The sequence below is a fragment of the Leucopleurus acutus genome, assembly GCF_964270905.1.
Source record: "Leucopleurus acutus genome assembly, chromosome: 19".
Classification (NCBI taxonomy): Eukaryota; Metazoa; Chordata; class Mammalia; order Artiodactyla; family Delphinidae; genus Leucopleurus; species Leucopleurus acutus.
This window is the reverse complement of record NC_139161.1, coordinates 55,252,952-55,280,417: the sequence shown is the minus strand read 5'-3', so window position 1 is coordinate 55,280,417 and position 27,466 is coordinate 55,252,952. Positions and strand designations below refer to the sequence as shown.

The window sequence follows — 27,466 nt, the reverse complement described above, 5'->3', positions numbered from 1 at the left end:
AAGGGCCAAAGCAAAACCTGAACTATTAAGTCAACACATGAGAGTCAACGGATGAGAGTAAAGAGCCAGAGCGGTTCCCCAAGTCAGCAAGTTGGGCTTTAAGACTGAACATCTTTCACATGTTTAGAAAAACAGAATTTGTCAATTAGGAGGGGCAATTAGCCACTGAAGCACAGGGGGGAAATGTTTGATGCCATTAAATATCTGAATAATAGAAAATACTTCCCAGCCCCAGATTCTGGGCTGGCCATGACTCCATCTAAGAGAGCACTGCCCAAATGAAATACAATGCAAGTTGTGAATGGGTAATTTTACATTTAAAATTCACAAAATTACATGTGTGTAATTTTACATTTTCTAGTAGCTACATTAAAAAAATAAAAAGAGGGGCTTCCCTGGTGGTGCAGTGGTTGAGAGTCCACCTGCCGATGCAGGGGACACGGGTTCGTGCTCCGGTCCGGGAAGATCCCACATGCCGCGGAGCGGCTGGGCCCGTGAGCCATGGCTGCTGAGCCTGCGCGTCCGGAGCCTGTGCTCCGCAACGGAAGAGGCCACAGCAGTGAGAGGCCTGCATACCGCAAAAAAAATAAAAAAATAAAAAAAATTAATAAAAAGAAAAAATTAATTTTCGTAATATGTTATTTAACTTAATAGATTTAAAATGTCAAATATTTCAATATTTAATCAATATTAACAGTTATTAATAGGATATTTCCCCCTTTTTGTCCTATATCTTTGAAATATGGCATTTAATTTAAACTTACAACACATTTCAGTTTGGACTAGCCACATTTCAAGTGTTAACCTGTCATTAGTGGCTACCATACTGGACAGTGCATAAGAATCCAGCTTCTCTTGTAGTTTTCCAACACAGGTAGATAGAGAATTTTCTGGGCAGGCTGCCATCAGTCAATGGCGCTTTGAAAGTTATACCTAGTTGTAAAGGATTGTAAAGGAATAAACTGGCATTTGGGAGTTTTGTACATCAGGCTTTTGTGCATTTGGTTAGTGGGAGTCAGTACCTCTGACCAATCAGCTCTGGGATGCTCACAGGACCTGGTTCTTCATTGTGTAAGGCTGACAGCCAGATGTCTGACTCTCCTGAATTCTTCTCTGTGGGGACACGGTTGTGGCTGGTAGACCTCTCCCAGGTGGCCACTTCTGTGTGCTGTGTGCTGTGGGCTCTCACAGTCCTCAGGGGTTAAAGAGCTGTGCCTTTCAATTCAGCCAGTACTTTTGGGTAGGATTATGGTTTCCCATCCAGCCAACTATGAATAAAAATTTCGTAATAAAAAATGCTGAGGGTATTGACTTAATGACTTAAAAAGTCAGACATTTTCTAATTTGGTGCCCAGTCTGGGCAGGGCATTTGGGTTTGTCTGTTTGATGTGCTGGGTAGTGTGGGTTGCCCCACATCTCCCTGTGCTCCGCCTAAAACAGTCCTAGAACTTCAGAGTGTCTGTTAAAGAGAAAGAAAGGACCGGAAGGAAAACGTCACTCAGATTTTCCTCTCCTCCCATTATGCTTCCCCTTCCATGTTCCGCTGGGAGCTGGGATGTGAGCTCCTCACCGCTCCATGTACCAGCTGCTGTCCAGTGGGGCCCTCACGTCTCCCGCACATGCCAGGCTGTCCTGTGAACCCCTCCTGTTTCAGTTGCTCCCTTCAGCCGTTTCCTCTCTGACTCCCATTTCTTGCAGCTCAGCTTAACCTCTTCCCCAGACTTGGAAACTTTTCGTTCTCTGAACTCTGCCGCTGTCCCCTTGCAACTTCACTGTTCCATGAAGACATCTGTCCATCTTTTCTTCTACCTACTTGCCTTAAGGCTATTCACAAACTTGTCTCGCCACAAGAATTACCCAGCTGCTGGCTAAAAATATAGGTTTCCAGACCCCAGCTCCACAGGTTGGTGGGACTGGAGGGTGGAGATAGGAACACATATTGGGATGATGCCCCCAGGGATTCTGATGACCAGGCCAGTTTGGGGCCCTGTCCTAATGAGACTGGGTTTTCATGACAGCGTTTTTAAGTGGAGATTGCTCTGTCTGTCCCCCCGCTCACAGGGGACCAGGAGAAAAAGGCAACAGACCGTTGTCCTGACTGCTTCTGGGTCAATGTTGTCACCACCAGTCACCTTTAGAAGTTCACCATATCACTCTTACTCACCTGGGGGACCCTCTGCTCCAGCCAAACTAAGTTAACTCTTAGAACAGGCTTAGGGTTCCTCACCTTGGGACTTCTAGAAGATTCTTCTTATTGCCACATGTCATAATCCTACTCTTCCTCCAAAGCCCCCTGCATGCCACTTCTCCGCTGGGGCCATCCCTGATTCCACATACTTATTTCTTCCTTTCTTCTCGCACCTCTCTCTGTGTGGCACTGAATCAATCCTGCCTGGTACTGTAATCCATTTGTACGCTCGTTTTCCCGCCAGACTGTCCGTCTGGAGAGGAAGGCTCCCCTGTCAGTCTCCGCTGTCTCCCCAAGGGCAGAGCACCGAGGCTGGCCATCCACCAGCCCTGCTCCAGCTAGACTGGAAGAAAAGAGTAACTCCCTCCCCACCCCTTCATCCTCACCCAGGCACGCACTGGGATCCATGACACCAAACCGCGGCGAAGGCTCTTGAAAGAAAAATGAGTGAATGAATAGGAGGTCGGATGGGTAGATAGGTTGCAGCAAATTGCACAGATTCACTAAGCTAAGACTGCAACAAACAAGCTCAAGATAATTATGAATATATACCCGCGTACCTAGGGAACCGAGCCACATCAAATGACCGGCAAGGTCCTTATTTACATTTGAGATTGTTCTATGGAATTCTGTATTTCCTTTGATTACAAGCCGGCGCGTAATTTGGTAACATTGCCAAACAGCCTCAGCCTTCGACATCCTTTCCCGTCTCTCCTTTCTCCTTATTTCCTTCTATCCATATTGGGGCCGAATGGGAATTAACAGACTGAAGAAAACTCACCCAGATTTCTCAGTCTACTTCATAGTTTCTATGTGAGCACGTGTGAAGACGCTCATGGTTGTGTGTCCTCTGCACCCGTGACAGTGGTCATACGACTCCAAGAGGCAGGCACAAGGGCGGCAGCACATCACAGGCCTGGACATCCAGGGCTGGGCTGAGCTTTCACTGCTGCCTACAAAACTGGGTTCTCACTTTCCCTCTGTCTGGGGTTACAATTATTTTAATAAATGTGCCAGTGTAAACTGACAACAGTTACTTTCCTCAGCTCCTCAAAGGCAGCAGGACCTCCCACTCACCTATCATGCAGGTGATATGTTCGGCTTTGTGTTGGGCACTTGATGGAATTATCTTATGGAGAATAAAATAGATCTATTTACATAATTGGTGGTATAAATAATAGATTCTTTCATTGCTCATGAGAAACGTCAGAGCTTGTGCAGCATCTCGGGCCTTTCAGATAACCATGAGGTTGCAAAAGATTAAAGTTCTTTCCTTTCCTCTGACGGGGTGGTAATAATAATGCCATCAGCTTACACTTCTGGGTACTTGCCACGTGCTGGGCATTGCTCTAAACATTCTATGCAAACCTATTGATTGAATCCTTCCCAAAGCCCTATGAAGTAGGACCGCTATCCCTGTTTTACAGGTGAAGAAACTGAGACGCAGTGAGACTTAAGTCACTCTAAGGCCACACAGAGAGGAGGCAGCAGAGCTGGGCAGTGGTGCAGGGCTGTCTAGAACCTGTGCTTTGATGCAGCACACACTTCTACGTCCCATGAAAGCAACACCACCCATGTCAGCAGAAGACACAGGGCATCAAGACTTCTCTTCTCCTCGGCACTCAGAGCACGGGCTCCCGGGCAGCTTGCCAGTCACAGCTCATTCTGCCTTCCCAGCTCCCAGCTTCAGAGCCTGTCTTACCCTCCCTGCAGCATGGCCAGACTCTGGTTTCTAGGAGTGGCACCTTCTTAGGCAGTGAGGCTGCTGTGACCACTGCTCTCCAGCTCCCCTGGCGCTCCTCCCACAAGGGGTTCCCGCTGGCAATGCCCTCCCTCCCCGCCCCCAGCCTCGCCCACCTTTAATCCGAGGTCTAGCTCTCGCAGGGAGCGCTGAATCTCTCGGGTGAGGACGTTCATCCGTTTGCACTCCTGGAGTGCCACGACCACGTAGGGGGTGCGCTCCTCTGCTTTGGCCATCAGTTCTGGGATGTTAAACTCATCTGTCACCCGCTCCAATATTTCTTCCAGGGCGGCCTTGACCTGCCCCACAACAGGAAACACAGGGTTAAGACGGGGTTCAACTTCTCCAGAAGGCCTCCATTCCCCCGCCACGTGGCACTAAAGATGCCAGTCATCCGTGCCCTGGGCATACACTTGCCCGCTTGCTGAGGCCAACTGGGTCAGGGGCTGAGGGCCAGCCGCAGCAAGGCCTCCCGTATAGGCTGGCCAGCTCTCTGTGACTCCTGGGACCAGCTGAAAAGGATGAACACAGAGGCCTTTCTGAGAACTGGGAGTTGAAAAACCCAGAGACTGGCCCTGCTAGCTGTGGGAATCGAGCTAGGAGGGCATAGGACAGACTTGGGCCTAGGGCGGTCATTTGGAAGCACGGGCAGCCGCGGCGATGAGCGGCAGTGATGGAGACATGTAAACATTCCATTCGGAGTTTCCACGAGGCTGCACTGCAGTTCCTGTCCTTGGGTCCTGGAAGAAGCATCACCACAGCTCATGTAAACCTCCTCCCACACCCCACGGACACTTTTGTCACACGGGCTGTCAGCTAATCAGACCAGGGCAGCTAGAACAATCAGGGCCTCTCTCCGGGAAAATTGGAATTGAGGAACCGAGACTCTGGGCTGTCTGGAGGGCAAGCACTGGGAGGCTGAGTCCGCCATTTTGAAGCAAATGAGTAAAGCCCAGGAGCTCTGTCAGCAGAGAAGGAAAAACGAGACAGTGCAGACCTACTAGAACATGTGGCTGGCAGAGGGGCTGGAGGGAGGGAGAGAGGGAGCCAGGGCTCCAGTTCCAGCCCTGCCTGGAGTCAGGAGAGCTGGTGGACGTGTGTGGTGGATGCTGTTTTGGTGCGTTCATCTCATCCCTCTTCTTCTAATGACGGGTCCCTGTCTCCTTTAGTGAAATTACCTCTTTCCCACTGTTTTGGGGCACAGTCACCAGGCCCAGCCCTCCACTGACTCAAGTGGGCCAATCAGATGATCTTTCCCAGGAGCATGAAAATTGAATCTCAAGCCCAGGATTTAGGTGCAGAAAGTGGAGGGAAGTGCGATGGTCCACCCTTCTCTCTCCCTGGGACCCCAGAGCCACTGTGGTTTCTATCCTTTCTTCAGTGTATTCCTTTGATACAGTGAGCTATTTCTTGCCTATTTCAGCCAAACTGGCCCCTGTTCCTTGCAACCAAAGAACCCTGTCTGAGTTAATACAGCGTTGTTATGTGTTACCCGTGTGAATTTAAGCAAGTCATTTAGACCTCAATTTTCTCATCTATTAAAAATTTCCAAGAGCAGCTTTCTCCACTGCCCCCTCCCCTGCCAACTCCCAGGGCTGGTGAAGAGATCAAACCAAAAGAGGTGATGAATGTGGCAGCATGTGAAAGCCACAAAGGACCCTATACATGTACAGGATTATTAATATTAATTTTGCCTTGTATTGTTAACAGACAATACATTATCTAGGAAAAGAGCTTCTGATGTTAGAAGAAAAGAAAGTAAAAACTCATAACCGTGTCACAAATGGGTCTCTGGTTCTGTCATAGCAAAAACTGGAATGGAATTTTAACAGTACCTGGAAGCTGCTGCTGAGACAGAAGACAAATGGCTAAAACTACGTCATAGTTCTGTCTCTGGAGCTGAATTTGAAGAAACAGCCCTGTATCAGCAAGCTGTCATTTGGACATTATTCACAAAAAAATGAAAAGATAGTCTGGAGCTATTGTTTCAAAACATATTGAACATGGGGAAACAGAGTTCTCTTCCGTCACTGATCAGGCCTTGGAGGACTTGGAGACCCTGCCTGAGGAGGAAGCAAATCCACAGACATAGAGAGGACACTTCAGATGGGAGCAGTGCATGCCAAGGGATGTGGTCTACGTTACTTCCACGAGCAAACACCTCTGTTTTTTTTTTCCTTTTGGAAAAGTAATAAATGCTTATCATAAAAATCTAAATATTACAGATTCATCTGATATTAGAAGCAAAATCCTCCCACAATTTTGCCTCTTCCTTCAAAGCGGGAAAAAAAGCACTGTTAATGATTGGTTTATAATTTCTGCAGGTGTCCTTCAATGCATATGACCCTATCTATCCATCATCCATTCATCATCCATCTATCCATCCACCCATCCCCATATTTATCACGTCTGCCGTATCTTCCTGCCTGCCTTGCTGCTTCTCTTCCCTCCATCGCTCTCCCTTCCCTCCCCACCTCCTTCTCTTTCTATCTATCACAAATGGAATCGTAATACACACAGATTTTTCAGTTTGCTTTTTTTGTGTTTTGTTTTTGTTTTCTTTTGGCCACACCATGTGGCCTGCGGGATCTTAGTTCCCCAACCAGGGACAGAATCCATGCCCCCAGCAGTGGAAGCTCAGAGTCTTAACCACTGAACTGCCAGAGAAGTCCCTCAGCTTGCTTTTCTCACCTAATAATGTATCTTGAACACATTCCCTTGTTAGTACTTATGGATTTACCTTGTTTTTTTAACAGTATATATTATTTCACTGTTTTGGCATAGCATAAGTTATTGAGTCATCCCCCTATTGATGGTATTTGGTCTGTTTATCATTTCTACTATTATAAACAATCCTGCAATAAAGAAGTATATCATAACATCTGTGCCCTTTTGAGTGTTTCCACTGGTTGAATTCCTAGGAATAGAATTATGAGTAAAATATATGAACATTTTAAACTTTAGGTGCTATTGTCAGATTGCTCGACAATTTAAACCTCTACTAACAGAGATGGGAGTACATCTTTTCTTATGTTCTCACCACTGGATATCCTCACATTAAAAAAATTTTACCATTGTGTGGAAAATAATATTTCACTTAACTCCATTTAGTTATGAGCGATGTTGAGAATATTTTACAATTTTTCTTGGCCATTTGTATTATTACGTGAATTTCTTTTGTGTCCTTTTCCCCTTTCCCCTCTTCTTCTCTCTCCTTCTTTTTCCTCCATGGGTAATGTCTGTATATTAGTGAAATCTGCCCACTTCCTGGTATCTGTGCTGCAGTTGGGTTCTCCAGAGTTTGGCAAGTGATCGTACTTCATTCATCTCTGACATACACAAACACACACACACCATTTCTTGAAGTGATCAGAAGAAGGGAAATGACAAGAACTAGAAGCTTCCTTTAATGCTGCCCGAAGAACCCTAAGCCTATTACTCACATACTCCCAGCCTTTTCATTTTTACGCTAGGAACATTTTTGATGCTAGGTGGTTTGGATTCTGGGCAACATAAACTTTCTTATCTTCCTTTTGTTCTCAAATTATATCCTATGCATCAGAGAGGAAAGTGAGGTTGAGTAGTGGGGTTTAGAGCAGCTTTCTCAGAGTAGGCTCACCTGCGTCACAGTCGCTGGGCTGCAAATTCCTGGGCCTAACCCCAGACCCCAGAATCGATGCTCCCTAGCTCATTCCGAGGCATATTAAAATTGAGACTCATTTTAATGACATCACTCCATACCTTTAAACAAACATCCAGCTCCTTTACTATCAGTCAGTTTGTTTTCCTAAAATCAATCCCTGAAGCCTAAAAGTTCGATAACTCTCCAGGTTTTTTAATCCTTAATCTGCCAAGTACGTTTCCTTGTAACAAGGGAACCTCTCACTAAAGGAATCCGGGTAGTACTCTGGACGGGAGGTGGGGTGAAGCAGACGCATCTGTTGGAAACTGAACTGCCTTGTCTTAGGAAAGCATCACAGAGAAGGTTCACTTTGAGCCCCTTCCTTTTCTGCCCTCTGCTGCGCCCTCACCAGGAACAGAGCTCCCAGGTTGCCTCTGGTCACCCTACACCCACACGGCACCCTCCTCTGGCTTTCCACCCAACAATTCCCCTCCACCTTCCTGAAGTTTCGGGAAGTCCTGTGCTTAGTAGCACTAGCTGTGCGTTAGGAGACTCGGGGACTAACTGTCCTTCCCACAGAGAGACCGCATTTTCGTCTTAAAGAGGAGCGAGTTCGTCCACGCGAGCGTCTAGTTGGCGGAGCGAGGGTGGGGTGTCTAGGGACAGCTCCCCACCCATAATTACTTAGTTTGGGAAAGGAACCATGAGGTCCGTTTCGAGGTTCCCAAACCACGATTGTTCAGCTCTGCCCTTTCTTCACTTTGGCAGACAAACGGAATAAACCCTGCCTTTGGGGGAAGGAGTGAAGCACTGCCACACCCAGCGGCAGGGACTTCCTACCAGGTACCCCGAGGGCCCGCCTGGTCACGTGACTGCGGTGGGTCCCTCGGAGGCGAAGGGTCTGCGCGGCGAGGCTGGACCAACCATGCGCGGGGAAGACGCACGCCGTGCAGTCAGTCTGCGCTGTGGAGCCCAGCGCGGCCGGCGGGAGAAAGGGCGACCTCGGCAGTCCTGGGCTCCCCAGAATATCTCGGGCAACCCCTCCATATACCTTTTCTTCTCTTGCGGACCCCGCTCCATCTCCGGCCTGGCTGTCCCGGGGCTGCAGCTCCAGCACCGTGCGAAAGAGCTTCTCCGAAGTCTGGGTCAGGAAGCTGATCTCCGCGTTCGGATGGAGGCCGTAGAGATGCGGCGACTCTGGGGGCAGCTCGGCATCGATGTACTGAAAAGTCAAGGGCAAGCTCACTTGAAAACCAACGAGACGTGTCTCCCATCTCCCACCTGACTAGTCCTCTGCAGGGCAGTCAGTGGGCCGGAGCAGGCCTCTGACGCCGGGGCCCCTCTGGCCCTCCAGGTGGACGCCCTCCAGGGGGACGCCACTCACCGATGCTGGCCGACCTCAGCGTGCTGCCCACCTGTTAGGGCACATCCTTACACCGTTTATGCCCGGCTGGTTTTCCAGAACCTCCACATTCATGAGCTCATTCTTTTGGGGGAAGCTTAGCTGACTTTATTCATCTCCAATCTCAGCCCCTCCCACGGTGCCCTGACCTACACCTGTCCCCCCCACACACAAGGAGGACTTCTCAGAGTCCCTCAGAGATACTTTTCCTGCCTGGGAATTTTACCCAGCCCTCCCTGCTTAACTTCCTTTTCTCTCCCCTCTGTTTATTTAAATCAGGGATGATAAACCTGAATGCAAACGTGGGGCCATGTATGCAAAATAAATGTGTGAATCCTGGTGTAGGATGAAGTGAGCTTTGCTTCTGGCAGAAAGCATTCGAATTAAAAACATTTAAAACAACGTGTCTCCAAATACCACATCTCTGTGGTCAGTTGTGGTGGGCCATAGGCTGCCATCCCTAAAAAATCCTCCCCAGCATGTAAAGTTCACTTCCTTCTCCAAATGTTTCTGAGCACTCTGTGCCAATTCTCTCCATTACAGCGAAAAAATACCCCTCAAGTTTAGCTTTGATGATTTCTTGGTGTTGGTAACATCTAGTCTAAGTAAAAGATGGCTCATTCCTTAAAGGCAAATTTGCGTGTTTATTTTTGCATTTCTTCTAGCACCCAGCACACTCCTGGACTCCTGGTAAGCCCTATAAGCATCTCCTGACAGATTAAAGAGAGGTATGGAGAAAGGGGAACTCTACCGAAGTCTTCTGGAAATGTGCAAACCATGTTATCATTGCCCATCACCTGCATTTGTTCCACAGACAGTAGGGGACGCTCTTGCACAACCTTCTTGGCTAAGGCCTTCAAAGCATTTATTTTTAAAATTCTTTTATTTACTTTCAAGAGAATTATTGTTTTTAATTTCTTCTCATAAGCCTAGTTTTTCTGGGTCAAATAACTTTTATGACGTACCTTCTTAAACTTTAGGAATTAAAAATTTGTTTAAAGATTGTAGTTAATGTTCCTATGACCAGTATTTCCCTTAAGTTTGGTATTCAAGAGTTCTTTTAGGGATGTTCAAAAGTCAAGCAACAAAAAAGGTTTTTTTGTTTGAATTCCTTTTTAATACATTTTCATGGTGGGGTAAATAGGCAAAGATGAACACCTTAAAAATAGCTGAAGTGGGCTTCCCTGGTGGCGCAGTGGTTGGGGGTCTGCCTGCTGATGCAGGGGACACGGGTTCGTGCCCGTGGGCTGTGGCTGCTGCGCCTGCGCGTCCGGAGCCTGTGCTCTGCGGCGGGAGATGCCACAGCGGTGGGAGGCCCGCGTACCGCAAAAAATAAATAAATAAAAAAATAGCTGAAGTAATAGTAAAATGAAAACCCAAAGTGAGAGTATGAAAAAACTCCATGAGAATGTTTTCTTGGTATGTGTACGTGTGTCTGTGTTCACAGCAACCAACAGAGAATAGGAGGGGTGAGTGATCTGCCCACAAGATCATGTCCCTCTGAAGATATTTAGAACCACTAATATAATCTTTACCAAAAGTTGGCTAAGTTCTTACCTAAATTTTTGCTCCTAATGGTTGTGTCAATATCCTGAATGGAAACAATCAGATAAATGCCCGAGATGTTGTTTGTAGAAAAGAGCACCAAATAGAATGATTGAGCTGAACATCAAGAATAAAAAGATCTCTAAAAGTTCAACTTTATCACTAATTTGAGGCTAGAAATCCTATAGTAGCTCTCAAATTGAACAGGCTGAGAGCCACGCTGGATGTGACCTCAGCTCTTTAAGCTGGGCTTCCCCAGCCCTGCATGTGCATCTCCAGTCCTTTGGGGAGAGACCCAGGTCCCTACCTGGTGGTAAGCATTGTAGTCCATGTTGCCTGGGAGGGGGAAACCTGGGGCCAGGGACAGCTCTCCTTCCAGCATTTCTGGTTTGATGAATTCCTCCAGGTAGGTCCTGCAGAGTCTCCTGTCCCACTCATCAGTGATATGGCCTCCGTACATGATCTCACCAAAGAGGTAGCGCAAGTCATCATAGGGGACCTGAGAGACGGGAAGGAAAGGAAGATCTCCACGCAGGCCTTGGGATGGCCCAATGTGTGGACAGAGCGTGAGCCACAAGATAGGGTGGTTTCTGAGATTAGGAACAATGTCTTATTCATCCAAGCTCCCCTGGTGCCCAGCGGGGTCGGGCACACGTGGGAGCTCATTAAACGCTGGAGGAATTACATCAAAGAGTGAGAAGAGGGCTTCCCTAGTGGTGCAGTGGTTGGGAGTCCGCCTGCCGATGCAGGGGACGTGGGTTCATGCCCCGGTCCGGGAAGATCCCACGTGCCGCGGAGCGGCTGGGTCCGTGAGCCATGGCCGCTGGGCCTGCGAGTCCGGAGCCTGTGCTCCGCAGTGGGAGAGGCCAAAACAGTGAGAGGCCCGCGTACCGCAAAAAAAAAAAAAAAAAAAGAGTGAGAGGAGGTAAGACGCCAGCACTCTTGCACACATGCCTTCCCTCTTTCACAGTCATTAACTGTGGCAGTGAAGTCAGTCTCTACCTATGGGTCCTTTAATCATGCCAGTGTCGAACGGAGGAAAGCGAGGGCATGGGTACTTTTCCCATTTCCTGCCATTAATTAGCATATTAATTAATTGTCTCCTTGGAAAGTTCAAAGTGAATGAAATACAGCACACAAGTTCATGGGTGTTAGAGACAGGGGTGGAAGCCACCTGGAGAAAGCCGCGTGGCCACGGCAGGTGAAGGGTTGGTGTGCTGTGTGGTGGGCTTCCCAGGACCCTGGAACCGGAGGCAGAGGCACTGCTTCTGGGCTGGCTTCATTGTCCCCCAAAGGATGCTGTGTTTGGTCCATGACCCAGAAGAGCCTTATGGCGTACACATGCCCTTAACTGGAAGAGCGTGGATTGTCAGTGTGTTTTGTAGGATGGAGACGTCAGACAGAGGAGAAAGGAGGCGAGGTGTGGCCAGAGTTTAGCTTCTTTAACTTCCGCAAGACCGTGCTCACGCCAGGAGCTGCGCGCACCACGAGAAGGTCTGCCTTGGCGAGTTAAATTGGGAGTTCATATCAGGTGAGTGTGGGGTCTCTTCCTGCCGATCACTGCCCCCGGCAACGCTGGGAGCGCACAGGGTGGTCTGGGGGGCCCTGAGACTGACACCAGTGGGTGGCTCACACCAGGTGTGAGGCACTAACTGGGCTTTCTGAGCTTTCTTGCCAGCCCCCCCACCACGGTACTCACTCCTCAGCCTCACACTGGCCCTGGGGTTGCCCCTGTGGTAAACTTGCACCTGCTCACTCCCCTTGGGGAGGGTGTAGACCTGCCCCGGTGAGGACGCCCCTTTCTGGCTGTGCTGATGCCACATCATCCTTCTCAGAGGTGCCCTCCGGAGCCACTCCGCGCCGCCGGAAACTTTACCTTCACGTTGGCCTCCAGGAAGTTGTAGAGCACGTTCACAGAGATGGTGAGGTCCCCAGTGTTGAAGGGGTAGCAGCGATTCCACCCCTGGGGCCCAAACTTTCTTCTTTCTGCCACCACAGCGTGAAAGTAACAAAGTGCAAAGAGGATGCACTTAAACTCTGTCTCCCGGGAACACAGCTCCAGCGTGTCCTGAAAGGAAATGTTGCTCGGTGTTAGCACAGAGCTGCCGTGATGCAGGGCAGGCCACGGTGTGGGTTAGGATGGCAGGGCTGCTGTGTTCCCGTGAGGGTTGGAGCTCCAGCAGGACTGTGGGTTGCTCTGTGGACAGACATGGAATCGCGTGAGGGGACCTTGCAGAGGGGCTGGGTTTTAGTCTAGAATCAGAGCTAAGGTTTAGATTCAGCTTATAACGGGGTTTGGTTTACAGTTCAAGTTCACACACATGGATGTGCTAATGAGGTTCCCAAGCACAGCTAACGGAAAAAGGGGTAGCGGCCAGGGGAGCATCGTGTTTGTCCTGTTAATGGCACTTTGCGCTGGGAGGTGGGAGGGGACTCCCACAGCATCATCTCTGATTTCCCTCCTTCCTGCCATGTTTTTCTTGCCCATCATGGAATCTTAGTAGGTGACTGAAGAATCCACGGCTCATCTGCTGGGGGAGCTGCGGGAAGTGGGGCGGGGGTGGGAGTCGGAGCCACAAGAGGCTGAGGGGTGCCGTGCCCTGCCCTTCCCATCCTAATGCCTCCTCTGAAGCAGAGCAGGGGTGATCGGACATGTGGCTGCAGAAGCAAGACCTCCTAGGGGTCCCGACTGCAAAGCACAAGGCGGGAGAGACGGCGTGGCTCAGGAAGAGAGGATGAAAGACGGGGCAGATGGAAGAAAAGAGGAGCAAGAGAGAGTCCAGAGGGAGTCAGTGGAATTGCGCTTAGATTTTAAGGGGGATGGTGATGATGGTGGGGAGGGGAAAACCTGCATTTTGAAGGGCCGTTAGAACAAGAGCCCTGGATTCTTTGGAATTAAGCATGTCCTCTGAGTGAGCTCCTCTCTGTTCAGGAAGGAGCAAGATGTCGCAGGTAGAGCCCACGAGAGGCACTTTGAAAGCTCACACGAACTGGACTGAGTTCAGCCTTGGCATTTCTTCTAAGAAGTGGCCCTTAGACGTCGCTTACGTGGGGAGGAGGAGAGCGGAGGTGGTGGGAGAAGTTAAGCTTCCGGAAGGTCTGATTTTTTCCATGGAGAACCCGTGACACAGTCTCCCTGTCTTTCTGGATATGTGGGGGTCACTCTGGTGCCTTGGTTGGGTACCATACTTGCCTTGAAGGTACGGATCTGAAAGGTCAGAGGTGGGACAGAGGGCAAAGTCGCTGCCTCGTGCAAGCAAGAAGATAATAGCTGCTTTTTGGGCAGCGCTGCTCTCTGCAGACAGGTAGTGTGTTTCCTGTGTTACCTCTGACATGTGGAAAATCGAGTCCTGCTGAAAAATGCCTTTAGGCAGACAGACAAGAAGCCACACTTGCTGAAGCTGGTTGACAGTGTATACGCACATGAAGGTCAGAGAGAAATAATCACCCCCGAATGGCACAGGGGTCAGGGAAGCAGTGATAAAAAGAGCTCAGTTCTGCAATTTGTCCCATAAATGGTTGAACTAGGGCTGTGAAGGCACAGAGTGAATCATAGACGTATGAACCAGGCCACTGTTCCAGGGCACTTGTAAATGCAGAAGGAAACCATTAAAACTCTTGTGAACAATGAATCCACTCATAAATCCATCCCTCTTCCTCAGAATGAGTGACTGAAGAGGGCTATAAGTGGCCCAAACACCAACAGTTGTGGAAGGGATGTTCCAGGAAAAGCCAGCCTCTCTTGGGATATATTTCCCAGTTGTTTGATAACCAAGACTGTCAGACTAGCCTAGGCTTGCAGGGGGTTAAGCCCAAGGACGAGGGCCCATGGGGAGGCAGAGCAGATGAAGCCGGGTATAGCTGTAGATGATGATAACCCCCCCCGAGGCAGAGTTTTATAATATTAATTATTAGGAGCTATTCCATGTGAAGCAGCTGCTGCTCCCTTCCCTGGCTCTGTCCAAGACCCTCAAGGCAGGAAAGCTGGGGATTCTCTACCACTGTACCCTTCAACAGAGCAGGCTAACTGCACCCTAATGTCTTCCTCCCTCCCCAACTTTAAAAAAAAATTATGGTAAAATATACATATCATAAAAGTTACCATCTTAACCTTTCTTAAGTCTGCAATTCAGTGGCATTACATGCATTCACGTTGTGAATAGCACGTTGTGCTACTCAATGCCTTTTTTTTTTTTTTCCTTTTTTCTGGTGAGTAGCAGTTGAAAAGATTCTTCCACTGAATTGTACTGAGACATGATTCACATACCACACGTTTCATCTAGTTAAGGTATACACTTCCATGGTTTTAGCATATTCACAGGGCTGTGTGATCGTCACCACAGTCTAGTTTTAGACTATTTAATCACCCTGAAAGGAAACCACATGCACATTCACTGTCACTCTCCACTCCCCACTTTCCCAGCCCCGGGCCATCCCTAGTCTGTTTTCTGTCTCTGCAGATCTGCCTATTCTAGACATTCCAGATAAACAGGGTCATACAACATGAGAACTTTTGTGTCCGGCTGCTTTCATTTATTTAGCATAATGTTTTCAAGGTTTACCCATGTTATAGCATGTACCAGTGCTTTGTTTTTATTGCCAGATACCATTCCAGTGTATAGATTCACCATCTTTTGTTTATCCACCCATCAGTTGAGCTATGGTCCCAATGCCTTTTCAGGGCAAAAATGTCTTTGCTTGGAACCAGCTACAACCTCCTGTAAAGAAGTCTATAGATTTCAAAGTTAAGAATGTCTATTTCCCCTACATGGAATATAAAATCTAGAAAACTGAGCAGTTTTGACCTCTGGTACAGAGTACCTGGAAGTCAAGACCTATTTAGGAAAAAATTAAAAAAGAGAAAAGAAAATGCCCCCGGACAAAAAAGCACCTTGCCTTCTGCACCGTGTTGCAATGGGAAGGTATTCTGTAGGGAAAATGGCAAGCTAAAATACCCGAGGTCTCCTGGTAATGCTCCCCTGCTCTCTACTCCGGATTATGTGGGAGTTTTGGAGCTGGGTTGGAAAGGTGAGTGCAAGAGGAGGGGGCTGGATAAGTTTCGCTTCTCAGATCCCGGGGAAGCTTCCCTGCAAGTTGGCCTTTGGGCTGCTGCTACGAGGGTATCAGACAGTCAGTGCAATCTCGCGAGACTCGGCTGCCACGTGGTCTTCATCTCATGTTAACGTCAATCTCAAAGGGCTGCTGCTCCTGCTGCTTTATGCTGGGCTCGCTAGAATGGCTGTCCTGCTGGACGGCCTGTTTCAGCCGACCTAGCTGACCTATCTGGGGCTTGCAGTGAGCTTGAGCACGGGTTCCGTGAAGCTAGAGACCCGCTGGTGTTATGACAGGATGATGTCGGGGAGGACCCATCCTAGAACCCTGCCCTTGGACTCCACCAAGGCCAGAGTGGGAGATGGACGTTAGGTGGGCCCCGTGGCCCCCATCCTCCTGGTGTTCACACCTTTGCATACTCCCTTTCCCAGAAGGGTGGGACTCCCCAAAGAAGCAGCGACCAGAAAGGATGCCTTCCTGAGAAGATGCAAGGGGCCTGAGCTGCAGACTTGGCAGGCGCTACTTTATACACGGGTACATAAAGCGGTACTTTATAAACCCATGGGCCTGGCCTTGGCTCTAAATAAATACTCCACTACATGAGCCTTGGAGTTCCCAGTAACAGAGATTCCAGTCATGTAGTAGCCTGCGTTTGAACCCTATGCCTGGAGAGTCCAAGTCTCACTAGCACAGTGTTCTCCAAGTCGACTGTTGGATAGAAGCCCCTGGAGGGCTAGTTAGCGCGCAGAGGCCTGGGCCCCACCCCAGAGTGTGTGATTCACTTGGTCTAGGGTGGAGCCTGAGAATTTGCATTCCTGTCGAGTGCCCAGGTGATGCTGATGCTGCTGGTCTGGAGGCCACGCTTTATGAGTCTAACATGCGGTTACATTCCAGTCCAGATCCCCACCGTCTGCTGCCTGGGTTATCTGAACCCTTGATACTCAAGATGCAGGCAGACGTCATCTGAACACGAGCGTCAGCCCCCTGCTTGGAGACGGTGTGTTTAGCTAATAAGTGTGTGACCAGTGCGCCGTATCAATTAGATTTACGGCACTCTGTCCTTCTCCATCTTGGAGTATTCAGTTAGCCTGTAGGTGTGCAGAAAGCTCCCCTACACCTCTTGCCAAAGAAACACCCTAAGCTTGGCTCCCCCAGGTGTATCTGGGAATTGAGGGCTGCACTCGGCGGGCACTGGCTGGAGGTCACTTGCAGGGGGGACACATTTCGCCCACGCCGGGCACTGCTCCAGTCGGTCCCCCACCCCACCCCAGCTGTGTACTACTCTCCCACTCGGGGAATCTGCTCTGTGTGAGGCGGGGCACTCTTCTCCCCTCCCTCCCAGGGCCCCCTACCTGAGTGAAGTTGTCCAGGGCCTTGTGCAGGTTGGCGTGCATGCCCGTGGGAGGCTCGTTGGTGATCTTAACGGAGTTCTCCAGGATGCCCTGGGGGATGACGTGGTCCTCAGTGGAGGGCGCGGGCTCCGCACTGATGAAGACCCTGAACTCTGGGTGGCTGTTCTCGCTGTGCTCCTCCAGCTTCTTCTCCAGGGTACTGAGCCACTTGGCCACCAGGTGGATGTTCTGGTGGGAAGGAAGGACCCCTTGATTACAGGCATCTGCTTAAACAATTATCAGGAAGGCGGCTTGAGGAGGCACCTGGCCTTACTTTCAAACAAATCACATCCCAGCATGAGTCTCGGGATTCCCAGTATTGGGGACCCCTTGTACCCTGCAATTCAATCCTTCCCCTCGGTGTCCTAAGTCTCTCCAGCACGAGGATCTCAAACTTGACCAGGCTTCGGGGTCCCCTGGAGGGCTTGCTGAGACAAAGACTCTTGGGCCTCATCCCAGAGTGGCTGATGCAGGTGGTCCAGGGTAGGGTCTGAGGGCTCGCATTTCTACCAAGTTATTGGGTGATGCTGCAGCTGCTGCTGGTCTGGGGGCCACACTTCAAGGGTCTAATGTGTGGTTACATTCCAAATCCGGATCCCCATATCTGACACCTGGATTTTTTTGAGCCTTTGATCAAAAGTGGGGCCCATGGATCAGCAATGTTGGCCTTACCTGGAAGCCAGTTAGAAATGCAGACTCAGACTTACTGAATTAGTGGATTTTAATAAGATCCTCCAGTGATTTGTATGCATGTTAAGACTTGAAAAGCACTGATTTAAACTCCTTCTAGCTAGCTTTCCTTCCTCCCCTGCCCCTCTCGAAACCATTCTGCTAATTGTTGCCAAACTTATCTTCCTAAAACACACTGAGACACTGCTGCTCCGAGACAGGGAAAGCTCCTACTACAAGCCCAAGCTCCTCTGTCTGGTCTTTGAGCCCTTCTCCTCCCCCAACAAAATCCCTTTCTGTCTGTCTGTGTAAAACGACATTTATTTCTTAGCACTACCTTGCAGCATGCACTTTTCACTCTAGCAAGGGTCGTCACTTTGCTTCATTACAATCTGTTTCTTTGTGATGGATAGATAAAAGCTCCTTGATACATATTTGAGGAAGCCTGCTTGCAGAGCCTTAAATACACAGATCGGCACAGGGCACAGTGCTTGGGCCACAGCAATCTGCTCTCTGAGTGCTACTTTCTCTTCCATGAAAAGAGAAATAACAATAATATTTTCCATACTTATTACCCAGGGTTGCTGGAAATAACCAAAGGTAATGGATTTGAAAGGGCTTTGTATACTGTGAAATGCTATGCAAGAGTTCGTAGCGATTGCTGAAATGAAACTCTGTGAAATGAAAGCATTCAGTTGTCATCACTCTATGGGAGCGGAGAGTCTGCTGGCTGCCTGGAGAGCCAGGGCTCGATGAGCCAGGCAGCACCCCCGGCCCGCAGTGAGAAGCTCTGCCACTGCTTCAGGAATCCCCGCGTCTGAGTTTCATCCTGGAGGTCTCTCAGAAACCACATCAGGGCAGCCGGTATGTACCAGGGGGAGGAAACGTTCTCTGCTCACTGTCTGGGGTCTGGGTTCCTGAAGGTGCTAGTGCCCAGAAGGGGGTCTCTTTGGCAAATGAGCCTGAGACAGTCGGGGAGGTCACACCCTCCCAGCACCGAGCTGATCCAGTGGGAGGAAGCAGGAACCCCACTGTCATTCTCTTTTCTCCTTAGATTCCCACTGTTTCTGGAAAAGTGTTCCAGGGAATAGCAGATCCCTCTGCTGCTAGGCTCCAAATAAATAATGGGATAATTAAGGATGAAAACCCAACAACAAGAAGTGTACAGTGAGTCATCAGGAGACAGAGGAAGTTCTCGGTAATCAAAGCCAGATGGGGGGGGAGGGACTGGCTTTTCCAGGTGTCCTTCCTTCACTGGTTTCTTCATTGGTTCTTTTACCCCATGGGCTTTGGTTGAGTGTCTACTGTGTTCACGGTAGTGTGCTGGGTGCCAAAGGTAAATAAGGAATGTCTCTTTCCCCAAGAAAATGCAGTGAAGGACACAGCCATAGCGTAACTGGTTTCCACGTAGCCATGGGTGCCCTCGCAGAGGTGGCTGCGGGAGGAGAGAGGAGTCAGCCACTCGCTCTGCGCCCAACAGCCCCAGGATCCATGCAAGCTGCGGAAACGGGAACAAGAGGACAGGCCGTGATTCGGAAGGGGTAGCCTTTACTTCTTGTATGTGTTTAGTGAAACACGTACAAGAAGTGCTGTAGGTATTCCTACAACGGCAGGTGTTCCAGATTCCTGACCCCAGCTGAACTCTCAGTGAAGAGGCTCAGTCCTGGTTATATGTGTGATGTTGTAGTCACGCATGTAATGAAGAGCCTGTAACACGTGACACGTGGAAAGGCAGAGCAGAGGAGAGCTCCATGGAACGCCTGGGAAGAGATCAGCAGCCGCCACTGGATTCAGCCTCGAGCTGAACGCCGGCCTCCTGAGCACGCAGCGCTGTGAGAACAGGCCTCCTTCGGGACGGGGGTGCCATTGAAACCAGAGGGAGTGGGGGAGAGGGGGGTTATTGAGGGTGGGGTGAGGAGCAGAACACACAGGGCCGGACTGGAGGGAGAAGCCTGGGAAGTCAGGGACGAGGGCACGGAAGGAAAGGTGGCCCAGGGACTGCAGGGGTCGACCCAGGGATGGGGTCAAGAGTGACCCCAGCAGGGCAGAGGGGTCGTACCTGCAAAAGAACCCAGTGACCTTTCTTGGCAGCCAGGTCCAGCACAGCCTCAGCCACTACCTCCTGTCCTTGGCCCAAAGACACGTTGTGAAAGTTCCGGTTGTTGAAGGTATATCCGAGTTTTTTACCTAAAAGGGGCAGGGAGTGGTCATTATTGCCTCTAATGCCATTGAGTGTTCACGAGGAAACGCGCACCTCCGCGCGGCTCCCCCATCGCAGGCTGCGGGAAGCCGTGCACCCCGACCTCACACACGGACCCCCTTCCTTCACGGGGCAGGGTTGCTGCATCTTCCAGCTTTTTTTTGCCAAAGAGAAGGAAGCACTTGTCTAGACAAAATGCTTCGCCCCTCGCTCCTCACTCAGTCCCTGCCAACTAAACACTGGCGCTTGCCATCTGCCTGTACAAGGATTAAGTCACTCGCTACTGTAGCCGCTGACCTTCAGCACCCTATGAAAGGAGTTCAGGCTGGAGACCAGGAATGAGGCCCTCTGTGCTCTGGGAAGAACTGGCAGAACAGGTCTTCAGAGAGTTAGGTATTCTCAGGACAAGATGTTACGAGCCCAGCTCTTATGTGTCCTCATATCTAGAAAAGCACTCCAGTCCTTCACGGTGACGTCTGCTCTTCTGCAAACACGTGTGCCTGACTGCATGCCCGCCTCACCAAAACCACATGCGCACTGACCTCCGAGTTGCTGTCTCCCGGGCTACAGTCCTCATTTTGCCCCCAAGAAAACTTAACTCACAACTCTCACATCGTCCTTTTTTTTTCAGTTGACATCCCAAAGAGTGGGCACATGTGCCGCTGCCCTTCTGTGCAGACTCCACTTGAAGAGCAGGCATTGGGCCACCATCCTAGAGAGTGAAAGGCTCGAAGAGTAGCAAGTGTGTGGGCGTGGTCAGGTCTAATGTGCTTTGCCCCCTGAATATATTAATAATAATATACATTTTACTGGGAGGCGAGGCCAAGAGGGGCAGGACTCGGGTAGTTCGGCTTCCTGTACTTTATGCCGTATGAACCTCCTCCCTGTTATTCCCACCACATAGAACCTTTACCCTCGTCATTTTGCACGAATGAGAGTGAAGAGAGGCAAGAGGCCAGCCAAGAAGGGGCTTGGCTGCTTGGGTGTGAATGCTTGTATCTCACTGTCGGGAATGCAGTAAGGGAACGGCCACGCAAACGCACATGTCACAGCTGGGTCACTGGAGCAAGGCTGATGCTTAAGAGTTGCTCTGCGAGCCCAAGAAAGACTTCACACAAAGAAATAACCTTAATATAGGCAGCCAGTTCTGCTTGGACACCAGCTATTCACCCAACCCAATGAAGTTTGGAGGGCTTCCCTGGTGGCGCAGTGGTTGAGAATCTGCCTGCCAATGCAGGGGACACAGGTTCGAGCCCTGGTCTGGGAAGATCTCACATGCCACGGAGCAACTAGGCCCGTGAGCCACAACTACTGAGCCTGCGCGTCTGGAGCTTGTGCACCGCAACAAGAGAGGCCACGACAGTGAGAGGCCCGTGCACCGCGATGAAGTGTGGCCCCTGCTCATTGCAACTAGAGAAAGCCCTCACACAGAAACGAAGACCCAACACAGCCATAAATAAATAAAAAATAATAATAAAGTTTAGAGAAATTACATAATATTCTTTAGACAAAAGGATCAAAAAATGCGTAATACCATGAAGGAATCGTCGAGCAATTTTTCTAAGAAGGTGAGATGCACAAGAGAAAAGAGGAGAAATTTAAAAGAGAAAAAGAATAAAAGTCTGTACTTAACAAATTTAGTTTCAGGGGAACTAAAATTGAAGTTGCAGTTTGATACTTGTGCAAGAAAATTTAAAGAACACTGTCAATATTGGATGTGTCTTTAAAGCACTAAAACAAAACTATAGTGTGTTCTTTAACTGTACAAGACCAAACAAGATGATGACTTTTTGTAGTGAGGAATAGTTATTACAGATTCAACTGAGATGAACCCAAGAAATACCCTTATTAAACTCTATAAATCCTAGCTGGCAATAGATTTGATGTCAGCTTTAGAGCCAAGACTATGAACAACTTATTCCAGAGAAAAAGAACAGGATAAAGATGCTGGGATTATTAGATAGCCTCGGTGACATTTCTGCTCACAAAGACCCTACTTCTCTTCTTTGTTCACAAAGGGTACAGGAAAAGAGGGCTTAACGAAAGATTAGTTTGAATTCCATGTGCTGCAGCTTCCATGCCCCCACCCCCCTGCCTTCAGCTCCTCTGTCCCTTTCAGATCTTCCTTCCAGCACCCCTATGGTGGTGTCACCAGGAGCCGGGCCGCACTGTGAACCTCCCTGAGCATCCTGGTGGCCGTCCCTCCACGAGCTCCAGTCTGAGGACGCTACAGCGTCCGTGGCCCTCCGCCTAGCTCCACATACCCCTGGGGCTGGGAGGAAGGCGAACATCCTTCTAGCCTTGTCTTGTTACTTGCAGGCTATTTCTTCTCCACTCTTGTATGAAAAACCTTTCATGTGCTCTCTTCTTTTTTTTTAAATTTAATTTATATTTATTTATTTTAACATCTTTATTGGAGTATAATTGCTTTACAATGGTGTGTTAGTTTCTGCTTTATAACAAAGTGAATCAGCTACACATATACCTATGTTCCCATATCTCTTTCCTCTTGTGTTCCCCTCCCTCCCACCCTCCCTATCCCACCCCTCTAGGTGGTCACAAAGCACCGAGCTGGTCTCCCTGTGCTATGCGGCTACTTCCCACTAGCTATCTGTTTTGGGGTGTTTTTTTGCGGTACGCGGGCCTCTCACCGTTGTGGCCTCTCCCGTTGCGGAGCACAGGCTCCGGACGCGCAGGCTCAGCGGCCATGGCTCATGGGCCCAGCCGCTCCGCAGCACGTGGGATCTTCCTGGACCGGGGCACAAACCCACGTCCCCTGCATCGGCAGGCGGACTCTCAACCACTGTGCCACCAGGGAAGCCCTAGCTATCTGTTTTACATCTGGTAGTGTATATATGTCCATGCCACTCTCTCACTTTGTCCCAGCTTACCCTTCCCCCTCCCCATATCCTCAAGTCCATTCTCTAATAGGTCTGTGTCTTTATTCCCGTCTTGCCCCTAGGTTCTTCATGACCTTTTTTTTCTTAGATTCCATATATATGTGTTAGCATATGGTGAGATATCATCTCATACCGGTCAGAATGGCCATCATCAAAAAATCTACAAACAATAAATGCTGGAGAAGGTGTGGAGAAGATGGAACCCTCTAGTACTGTTGGGGGGAATGTAAATTGATACAGCCACTATGGAGAACAGTATGGAGGTTCCTTAAAAAACTAAAAATAGAACTACCATATGACCCAGCAATCCCACTACTGGGCATATACCCTGAGAAAACCATAATTCAAAAAGAGTCATGTACCAAAATGTTCATTGTAGCTCTTATTTACAATAGCCAGGACATAGAAGCAACCTAAGTGTCCATCAACAGATGAATGGATAAAGAAGATGTGGCACATATACACAATGGAATACTACTCAGCCATAAAAAGAAACGAAATTGAGTTATTTGTAGTGAGGTGGATGGAGCCAGAGTCTGTCATACAGAGTGAAGTAAGTCAGAAAGAGAAAAACAAATACTGTATGCTAACACATGTGCTCTCTTCTAAACCACATGCTATTGGCTACATTGCCTACTAACTTTTATGTTTTCTGCCTTCTATCAACTTCCTAGCAAGAGTCACTTTTATTAGGGGTTTTGGAACTTGGTTTAAAATATTCCATATTTTCTGTCTCATCATTATCTTGGTGAGCTTTAATGCCACTATGGATGACTCAGCCAACACCCAGCCTCATGCTTCCTCATCTTCAAAGAATTTCTTTCCATTTCTGCTTCCCATTCCCAGTGGCTGCAGTGAGGCCTTGATTATCCCTGCAAACTCTCCCACATCTGACACATCATTCTTTCATTTTTACTCACAACTCTAACTTCCTACTGTCCAGATTGCTCACTCTCTTACTCCTCCTTGCATATTATTCTGTATCAGCAAAACGTCCAGTCCATTGGCTCCTCTGTTTTTTCTAACCTTCATCTCTACCTCCCTCTTATTTTAAGATGGACCCAATAATCCTTCATTTGAGCCGTGATCTTATAAAATTCTTCACTCCATTGCCCATCCTACGTCTGCATCCCCCAACTTCTGTAAAACCACAACCCTGGACAAGTCTATGCGTTAATACAAGAGAAAAAATAACACACTGAGTGAGCTGGTGCCACCACAAGCTGATGATTCTCAGTCTTGTGAGACCGTCTGGTAATCTTTCACGTCCAGAAGTTGGCTATGTTGTCCACTCCCCTCTTCCCTTAAACTTCCTAATGGCTGCCCCGCTTCTTAGGCTCAGCACTTTGCTTCACTCTTTACTGCTCCCTCTGCCCGACAAAACATCTGCCATCTGGTAGAACACCTTCCACTTACTGCCATTGTATCTGCCTCTGCCCACATCCGTGTTCCATCCCCATCCCTGCACAGCCCCCTCTCAGTGGAAGAGGTGTCCCCCGTCCCCAGCACATGAACAGATGGGTGAGTGTCCCTCCACACAGAAACTACACTCTGCCAGTCTTGAAGCTGCTCTGTAAAGACTGTACTTGCTCCATCCTAGCCAACTTCAACTGACGCTTAAGAAAAAGAGAATGGAGTCAGGAACAATGAAAAAGAGGCTCTAAGCAAATTGTTGATAATCTAGCTGCAAAGACACCGAATTGAAAACTGTTTCCTTGAACACACCTGGTAGCAGGCTGACAAAAATCTAAAGGAACTCCTCCTCTGACCAGCACATTGGAAAGAGGAAGAGGAGGCAGTGGAAGGCCCAAGTGGTAGATAAACGGAAACATTTTGTCAATGCCAGGTAACTGGACAAAGGAGGATGGAGACCAAGCAAGATCATGCAAGAGTCAAGTCAAAGGAGGACCAGAGAAGGTGCCTTGTAAGGGTGGAAAGGGGAGGTCCTCTGTTGGGAGGGCCGAGGACGATACTGTGCTTTGAAAGGATGTGACAAAAGGATGTAAAGGAAGGAGCAAACCGAGCTGCCTCAAAAAATAGACGCGTCATCATCGTCATTTTAATGCTGTACAATGCTACTGTACTTTTAATGTTTCAAAGCCTTTTCACATCTGAGATTTCATTCTTATCTTCACAGTAACCCTGGGAGGAAGGTATTAGGGGGTGATTGGAAACGATGGGTGATTGCTTTTAGATGAAGCAAAAGCAAAAATAATCGTGCAAATAAGGAAGTGTGGCTCATTCAGGAAGAAGGTGATGAGAAGAGAGAGAAGGTAAAGGATTAATCTGCGAAGGCAAGAAGGAATGCTGTGCGGGTGGGTGGAAGTGGGTTCCTGTTAAAACATAGGCCAAGGAAAGTGGATGGAATTCTGTCCTCCTCCTCCTTCAAAATTGTTGAGGAAGGAAAATCTTGGAGGAGACTAAGAGGCACAAAACTGCCAGAAAAGCTTAGATTCTTAAAAAAAAAAAATTTTAATTAAAAAAATTTTATTTTATATTGGAGTATAGTTGATTTACAATGTTGTGTTAGTTTCAGGTGTACAGCAAAGTGATTCAGTTATACATATACATATACCTATTCTTTTTCAGATTCTTAGAAAAGCACAGACTCTTAACCAAGTGTCAATGGATGAGCTTCAGAAGCTTAGAGAACTCCCAAAATCATATATAGAATTTTGTCTGTCTGTGGGTTCATGCATTTCAGGAGAAGGGCTGGAGTGAGGATGGGGGAACAAAATCTTTCATCTGCCAAGCTTTGTCTACGTCTACATGGAGTAAAACAGTGTCTGATGGAGTCTGATGCACAGACTCTGCCCAAGCACAGAGACAGTAAGTTTCCTGAATAAGCGGGGGCCTAGGGGACATAGGGGAAAGTGAGTCAGTTATGTGAATTCCAAACCTGAGAATAGGAGTCCATCAGGCAGAATGATTAGATCCAAGATGTGGAGCACATGATGTCACCAGAGTATATGTTCTAAATGGGTGCATGAGAAAACGAATCAAACCATCCAGAACGCAGAGGGGGAGGAAGAGAGAGAGAAAGAGGCACAGGTGCCCAGGTAACCTCTAGCTGATGAACAGCAATATTGCCTCTGGTCGGGAAATATGCGTTAAGATGAAGCCAAGGGCAGGGCTGAGGTGATTTATTCAGAGACAAATAACCAATACGGTTCAGGGACAGGTCAGCTTGCCTGAAACGACAGAAAGCTTCAAACTACATGATGGAATAATAGTTGGGGTCAATTGGCAAAGAATAGTAGGAAATTGCTCATAAACAGGGTATATGAAAGCTTCCGAAAAGGAAAATACTGAATAAAAATGAGACTAGATTTGTCATTATGAAAGGAATAAAACCTCCATGGGACAGAAGGAATACAGAATCTACGAAAAAGTGAAAGTCAGGAATAACATATCAATAACAACAGTTCTTATGCTCATTTATTTATTCGTTTGTTAATTCATTCAACTGATATTTACTGAGTACCTCTCTGTGCTAGTTACGCTTTTAGGCACTGGTAAGAAAATGATGAGCAAGATGACACGGTCCTTGACCTCCAGGGTCTTAGCGACATGCAGGCAGGCAAACGTAAGTTAAAATTGTAAAAGAAGGGTCTAATTAGAATTGTATTAAATGCTCTGAAGCAAATAACATGTATAAGGGGAAACCAAATGGTCTTGTGCAGAGGTCAGGAGAAGCTGATCCCTGCAGGATTGGCAGGCATTGGACTGAAGAGCTGGGGAGAAGTATTTCAGGTAAAAGGAATTGCTTGAGAAAACGCCCTGGGCCAGGAGCGCTCATGATGGAGAACCTAAAAGAGCCATGTGGCCAGAGAAGTGTGAGTTTGAGGGAATGTAAGATCCAAGGCTGGACAGAAAGGCCAGGCCATGCAGGTCACAGAGACCACGTTTATAGTACTGGACATTACCTTGAGAACTGTGGGGAACCACTAGGCGATTTAAGTGGGAGAATGATAACAATCAGACCTGAGATTCAGCAAGATGAGTCTGGCTGTAAGAGCAGCAAAAATTGCAGGTGGGGGAGGAGAACCGGGATAAGTTAGGAGGCTATTGTGATAGTCCAGTGAGAGATGTGGTGACTCAGAGGAGGGAGACACAATGAAACAACTAGACTCATTTGAAACACATTTAGAAGGTAGAAGCAGTAGGACTAGATGTGGTAGGTAGTGGAGGAGGGGTCTAGGGTGACTGATTCCCAGGTTTCCGGCACGAGCAACTTGCTGAATGGTGGTGACATTTACCAAAAATGATAGAATAAAATTTCCAGAGATAAAGAGAGGTGTGACTCTCCCACTTGAAAAGGCAGGCTGAGTGCTGAGCAGGTGAATGAAAAACACCCGTACCTAACTCAGCTCATGAAATGTCAGAACACAAGGTAGAAAGATGATCCTAAAGTTTCCAGGGAATAAAAATAGGTCACCAACAAAGAAACAAGGGAAGAATAGCACCCTACTAGCATATGGCCTCCTATGAATAAAACTGAATTCTAGGAGACAACTGAGCAGTGTGGACACATTCTGAGTAAAAATCATTTTGGACCTAGCAGACCTATTTAAAGAGTATGTGGGCAAAACTCGTCCTTTTAGACACCCAAAGATTCAGAAATTTTACTTCCCGTGATTTTTTCCTGATGACTTATGCTACCAAATCTAGGATGAAGCCAATTGGTTGGCAGTAATGGGAGCTAAATTCTTATTTTTCATACCAGGGAATAAATAGATACTGAAACTTGATAAAT

At 48.3% G+C, this 27,466-nt stretch overlaps 1 protein-coding gene across 1 annotated transcript in view; it reads right to left on the bottom strand.

Moving 5' to 3' along the window:
• DNAH9 (dynein axonemal heavy chain 9) overlaps positions 1-27,466 on the bottom strand; it is a gene marked incomplete at both ends in the record, with an annotated part of 297,882 nt that overhangs the window by 8,168 nt on the left and 262,248 nt on the right. Inside the window, 6 exons of the mRNA XM_082861738.1 lie at positions 4,046-4,228; positions 8,603-8,773; positions 10,806-10,997; positions 12,375-12,566; positions 16,903-17,130; positions 19,670-19,797. Coding sequence (XP_082717864.1) covers positions 4,046-4,228; positions 8,603-8,773; positions 10,806-10,997; positions 12,375-12,566; positions 16,903-17,130; positions 19,670-19,797 — 1,094 coding nt within the window. The remainder of the gene's footprint in view (positions 1-4,045; positions 4,229-8,602; positions 8,774-10,805; positions 10,998-12,374; positions 12,567-16,902; positions 17,131-19,669; positions 19,798-27,466) is intronic.